The sequence below is a fragment of the Sinocyclocheilus anshuiensis genome, unplaced genomic scaffold (assembly GCF_001515605.1).
Source record: "Sinocyclocheilus anshuiensis isolate Anshui unplaced genomic scaffold, SAMN03320099.WGS_v1.1 scaffold2670, whole genome shotgun sequence".
NCBI classification, from domain to species: domain Eukaryota; kingdom Metazoa; phylum Chordata; class Actinopteri; order Cypriniformes; family Cyprinidae; genus Sinocyclocheilus; species Sinocyclocheilus anshuiensis.
Window position 1 is genome coordinate 169,124 of NW_015554247.1, and position 6,370 is coordinate 175,493.

General features: G+C 40.5%; 1 protein-coding gene across 2 annotated transcripts in view; it reads left to right on the top strand.

The window, feature by feature from the left end:
- LOC107671255 (soluble calcium-activated nucleotidase 1-like) overlaps positions 1–5,395 on the top strand; it is an 8,661-nt gene extending 3,266 nt beyond the window's left edge. The window contains exons 1-4 of one of the 2 annotated variants that reach the window (XM_016464153.1): positions 1,062–2,000; positions 3,059–3,720; positions 4,043–4,246; positions 4,505–5,395. In XM_016464153.1, the coding sequence (XP_016319639.1) occupies positions 3,081–3,720; positions 4,043–4,246; positions 4,505–4,875 (1,215 nt within the window). In that variant the 5' untranslated portion in view covers positions 1,062–2,000; positions 3,059–3,080 and the 3' untranslated portion in view covers positions 4,876–5,395. Of the gene's footprint in view, positions 1–1,061; positions 2,001–3,058; positions 3,721–4,042; positions 4,247–4,504 lie in introns of those variants that run through there. The other variant, XM_016464152.1, reaches the window with a different exon arrangement.
- Positions 5,396–6,370: the final 975 nt, after the last annotated feature.

The window sequence follows — 6,370 nt, forward strand, 5'->3', positions numbered from 1 at the left end:
GCTGTCTTTCCATTATCTCCGACAAATGACAAGTGATAGAACGGAAGTCATTAATTTCCAATGGAGAGTAGTGCGGGAGCTGCATGGAGTTCTGATTATATGCGTATGCGGAAATTGTTTTGAGCTTCGGATCCATTAAAATATTTGAACTTCTGCCAAAGCCACTAGAAGGCAAGCCTGCAAAAGCGTAACGGCTAAAGCTAACTCTTCCGGTATGCCAGTATGTGGCAAAGGAGACCAGAGGCCGTTTTGTTTGGCTTCACTACACTGAATAAACAGCTTTTTAGAGGAAGCAGCTTATAATTTAATGAATCGACAGCCTATCAGCTAATCTTCAACATGTTTTACACTAAGAAATACTTTTGGATTGAACTATTCTTAGAGTTTACAGCGAAAAAATGCCATTTTATAAGAGAAGTCACTGACTTTTTCTGACAGGTGGGATACAGCTTACGGCATTTCTCATTCATTCCTATGGTGTCCGTAAACGGCAATTGAGTGTCGCACTACTCTGACTGAAATTCAGTGACGTCAAGGCTGTAATGTGATTGGTTATTAAGGCACACGTGATCAAGTTGACCGTTACGCTTTCTCCAAAAGTAAGTAATACAGACCCTCTCATCTCCCTATAGTAAGACAATCTTTGCTTCTGCGGCTAGACCGTATGCGACCGCCCGACCAGATGTGATGTATTCTAATCAAAACTATGAGCGCAAGAATTCAGAATTACCAATATTTTTACACTTTAACTTTAACACTATATACTATTTCTGTAAAATGGCGTTTAGAATAATTATGGCAGAAATAATTATTTTATAATTATTAAATCATTATGTACGTTGCTTAGCCCCATAAACCTACTATATTTTTATTTTGGGGGTCATTTGTTTTGTGTGGATATATTCATACATTCATTTTACCATGGTGAATAAGCCTAGGGTAATGGTTGCTTCATGACCAGTTGCGAAAATTCCCTGCGAAAATCGTATCCAAGCCCCATAAACCTACTATATTTTTATTTTGGGGGTCATTTGTTTTGTGTGGATATATTCATACATTCATTTTACCATGGTGAATAAGCCTAGGGTAATGGTTGCTTCATGACCAGTTGCGAAAATTCCCTGCGAAAATCGTATCCAAATGTCAGAGACAGTGGAAAGGCAGCTTCAGAAATTCATCCGACCGTCCGATTGCCAGTCGGCAGAGGTTAATCGCTTCTTGTTTCCCCCTGTACACTGCACAACAAACGACGCATGACAAAGCTGAAATTCGGCCCGACTCAAAAAAAGAGTCGCACAAGTCAGAATTCGCCTCAAAATCTGCCAAAAATCGCACAGTGTTTGTGCAATTTTGAGCCGATTTTTGAGTTGTACGTCTCTGTTTGGACAGAAGTGATGGAGGCTACACCGTTCCGGGTTCGGAGGGTCCCACGTGTTACAATTACAACAATATGGCCAGATAGGATACTGTCAGTGGTGCTCACAGGCTGGATGGACAGCCCAAACCTCATTAAGTCAGTTTTAGCTGACGGAGCATATGAAGGGCTGATTTTATACCATTTACACCATTTATACCATTAAACAGTCTTTCCTTCATCCATGTAGATTCTGAAATGGTTGTGTTTTAGGCTTTCAGCTGTGTTAAATATTAACATTTCAGATAAACAAATCATTAACAAACTAAATTCCACAGGTATTGTTTTTTAGGGTATGTATGTTATGGTTCAGTACAGAGTCTTACAGTTGGAGTAACACACTTATAAACCTTATAAACCAGGGCTGCTGCTAATTGTATTTTTTAAATGTGAGAATTGTGCGAATCCTTTTAAACTGGTTAACTGCTTTCACAACATTGCTGTAATATCCAGCCGTACCTGTTTTCACCCTGTATATCTTCCGTCCGTTCACCAAGCCACTCCTTCCCTCCACGTCAACATTATTCATTTCCTACACAAAGTGTTGCTGTGGCATCAGTGTATCCTGTCATAGCTGGAGAAGCTGGTAAGTAAGTGTCTGGTGTCTTGGGTCTAACTAAATAGTCGTGTCTTAGGTATTACAAGAGTGATCTAAAACTTGTAATTTTTGTTATTCATGTAAGCATCTAATGCAACCTAATCTGTAAATTTGTAACCTTTGCCCCTGTTTGTCTCAATGAAGGATTGACAGTTAAATTAAATGATAGAGAAACAAGGTCGTTAAACGGGTTTGTCACCAATGCAGAAAGGGGTTAAAATTGGTGTGACTTTTTTTTTTGAACATTTCCTCCTACTCCAGGTTAGTATACAAAGGTAAGTCATTTGGTTAGTTGATTTCCCTGAATAGAATGAACTCTGCGGTTATCAGATCATTGCTCTGAATTTGTTTACACATCAAAACCAACCCGGAACAGTGTCTCAGCTAATGGTGTGAGCTTGGGGCAGAGCTATTCGGTTTGTCTGACCAATGGTAGATTGGAGAACTGTTCCATATTTGAAGAACATAAAATTGCAGTTCCGTTTGGTGCTGCTAGTGTGCAGAAATGACACAGTTTAGAGTTGTAAAAGTGGGAGTCTGAAATGGTATGGCATGAGTTTTCAACTAAGGCACATAGAGTTTAGCCAGAGCGGAGAAGTTCATATGGATGTGTAATCAGTCGTCACAAATACAATGAATTTAACACTGGGGGTTGCCAACTGACTGTATTGTCAGCTGTGTTGTGGCTTCATTTGTGGGACCTCTTTGATTTTAACTGTCTGTATTCCAGGACCTGTTTAGGCAGATCCAGTGTCTCTCATGAGAGTAAAAAAGGTTGTGTTGATGAGGTGAAGAAAGAGAAACCCATGCAAATAGGGTAAAATTAGAATAAACAGCATAAACAGGTTGTGCTGATTCCAGTGATTGACAGTTTATTCACTTCCTTTCCTGCTCACTCATAAGCCAAGTAACATTTCTATAAATGCTAACAATTTTTAATGATGAATCACTTGTTGTATTCCTCAATTGTAAGTCACTTTGGATAAAACCATCTGCTAAATGAATAAATGTAAATGTGTCATGACCTAAATATGTTCCCTGTGTAGGTGTGGCTGCTGTCCCTCCCTAATGCCTGTTTCTCCAGGCTATGCACATCTTAACCAAAATGAGCCTATGAACTCTCTGCGCATCTCTGTTGGAGGGCTCCCGATGCTGGCTTCCATGACCAACACCACCGACTCCCGCTTCCGCATCAAATGGAAAGCCATTGTGGTGATAGCGTCAGCACTAACCCTCGTCCTCCTCATCTACATGCAGCTTTTGCCCTTTCACCCCCAAACCAGAAGCAAATTTGGTTTGAGGTTAAACCATCAGGAGGTGAGAACGGAGGGCCATTACAATGACACATACCCCCTCAGTCCACCAGAGCGCACGGCACAGGGCACACGCTACCGTATAGGGGTCATCGCTGACCTGGACACGAACTCACTCAGTGACATGAAGCTGACCTGGTTTAGCTACATGCTGAAGGGTCACCTCCTGGTGTCGGAGAGTGGAGATACAGTGGCGGTCGAATGGGATCAGGACAGGGTGGTCTTGGAAAGTCACCTGGCAGAGAAGGGTCGCGGCATGGAGCTCTCCGAATTAGTGGTGTTTAATGGCAAGCTGTACAGCGTTGATGATCGTACGGGTGTTGTATATAACATAGATGGACTCAAGGCAGTGCCCTGGGTCATACTGCCAGATGGGGATGGCTCGGTTTCAAAAGGTTAGTGTTGCTATTATACCCTTTTTGCAATTAAATTAAGCACAGCTGGTTTCAAAGTGATGTGAAGGGCAAGTATGGTAACTTATACTCAGAATCTGTCCTCTGCATTTAACCCATCCAAGTTAATGCACACACACACACATTACAAACACCTACATTCGACCCCCACCTTGACACCTACATTAATTTATCATCTTCATCATGAGCTGAATTTAAGGTAACAGTCAAAAACTATTAAAATAAAGATATAATAATGAATGAAATTTGAAGCAATTAATTCACATATGATGTCTGATTCAGTTATTTCTGTGACGTTCTCTAGGGTTTAAGGCTGAGTGGCTTGCAGTGAAGGATGAGCACTTATATGTGGGGGGTTTGGGGAAGGAGTGGACCACCACCAGTGGAGAAGTGCTGAATGACAATCCTGAGTGGGTAAAAGTGGTGGGATTCAACGGAGATGTACAGCACCAGAACTGGGTCCCTAAGTACGATGCTCTCCGCAGCGCTGCAGGCATCAGTCCGCCCGGTAAACAGCAGCCTTTCGCTCACATGCAGCATGTATTTGTAGTGAAACGGGAGTGAGCAGTGAATTTGGTATTTTAAAAGTGACATTGATATCACAAGAACATTTGTGTCTTTTAAGAGTGTCAAGAGCTCTTATAGTCTTAACACCCAGGAATACTTTATTTTCCAAGTTCCATGTTTCCATGTTCAATCGCTAACATCACTGAAATGGATGCTTCATTCCCATTCCCTGTTCATTTCCTTTCTATCGTCATCTCAGGGTACCTCATACATGAGTCTGCAGCTTGGAGCGACACATTGCAGCGCTGGTTCTTCCTGCCACGACGTGCTAGCAGCGAGCGATACGATGAGACAGCAGATGAGCGACGGGGCACCAATCTAATGCTCAGCTGCTCCCCAGACTTCCAGGACATTAAAGTGAGAAATGTTGGGACCCTGAACCCTACGCATGGCTTTTCGTCATTCAAGTTTGTCCCCAACACAGATGATCAGATTATTGTTGCCCTAAAGTCTGAGGAGGATGCTGGGAAAATCACCACTTACATTGTGGCGTTCACCCTAGACGGCAGAATCCTGCTTCCTGAAACCAAGATTGGGGACGTGAAGTATGAGGGACTTGAATTCATTTAGAGTCAGAGAGATTTGTCTGAAGGTAAATCCATGCCAAGGACTGGTAAATTCCTTCTTCTAGATGATGTACATCTAGATGTGGACATTAAGGTGTCTTTATGTTGAAATAGTTGAATGACGTTTAAATAATGTCAACTGGCTATTGGCAGCCATTGCCTAAAATGTGGTTGTGGTTATAGAGACTAAAGGATTTAGTACATGTTGAACCTTTATTTTAAGAGACTTATTAGAGCCTTCATCAAAAGTTTTTCATTGCCATTTTCAACAGTGACCATTAGTGGTTTCACGAAAGTACTGTACTTACCGTGTAATGAATGTAACAGAATGAATGAAGGGAAGTGATAGACTATAGTACATGCATAAAATAGTTTACTGTACACACATTATAGCAGTTGCCATGTGGTTTTGTTGAATGTCTTTTTTTTAATCGTGCATTTTTTTTTCTGATCAAGACACATTCTTGATCAGTGTCTTAAGCAGATCAGCTACTTTTTAAAAAATGCACCAGAGCTATTTATTTGTTGTTGCTGTTTTTTTTCCTTCTGTTTTTTTTTTTCTGAAAACAACAGATTGAAGGTTTTAAAGAGTTTAGTGTACCTCATTTTCTTTTATACAATTGCTTGAATCAGTCATAATCACTAAATGGCAAAATTACATATTTGAGTTTTTCTTAGAGATTTGGACTCTTGACTTTAGCCAGTAAGTAAGCACCCAGTAAATTTTTCCATAGGAATTTTTGCACTCCCTGAGACACCCCAGTGGTTAGCTTATGTGATAGACAGCCTCTGCCCCAACCTTGAAGAGTCTGCAAGTGAGAAAGGACCAGTGAAGAGCAGTACCAGCATGGGCGTAGCTTGTGGGGGGGCCAGGGGGGCCTGGCCCCCCCATAGCGATTAAAGAATTTGACTAAATATTTATTTATAACGTTTTTTCTATGAAGTACAAATGCATATAATGCAGTTAATAATACATGTAAAAGTTAATACGTAAAAGTTAATACATTTTAAATTGTTATTGTAAGTAAATTAATAAATCAAAACAAACTTAACGTCTCCCTTTTCGGTTTGGCCTGGCCCCCCCAAGCTCAAACGTCAAGCTACGCCTATGAGTACCAGCAATGCTCTTTTCTGAGAGAGCATTGTTTGGATTTCAGAAGGAAATGTGCCAACTAGAATACTGTACACACTAATAATAAATAATATTATAGTGATATGTACACGGCAAAAACCCCAGTGTTAAATTAACTCTCCCCAGAGTTTATTTGAGTAGACACTCAAGAGTGTTAAAAGTAACACTGAAGCAGTGTTAAAGTGCCCCTATTATGCCATTTTTAAGGTTGCTAATATTGTTTTATGAGTCTCCTAAAACAGGTTTACATGCATGCAAGGTTATAAAACACGTTAGTTTTCTCAAACAATAGATTTAATTTTACCTAATTTCTAAATGATTTGTAAACGACTCATGCGAAGCAGTTCAAAGAATCAGTCTCTCTAAA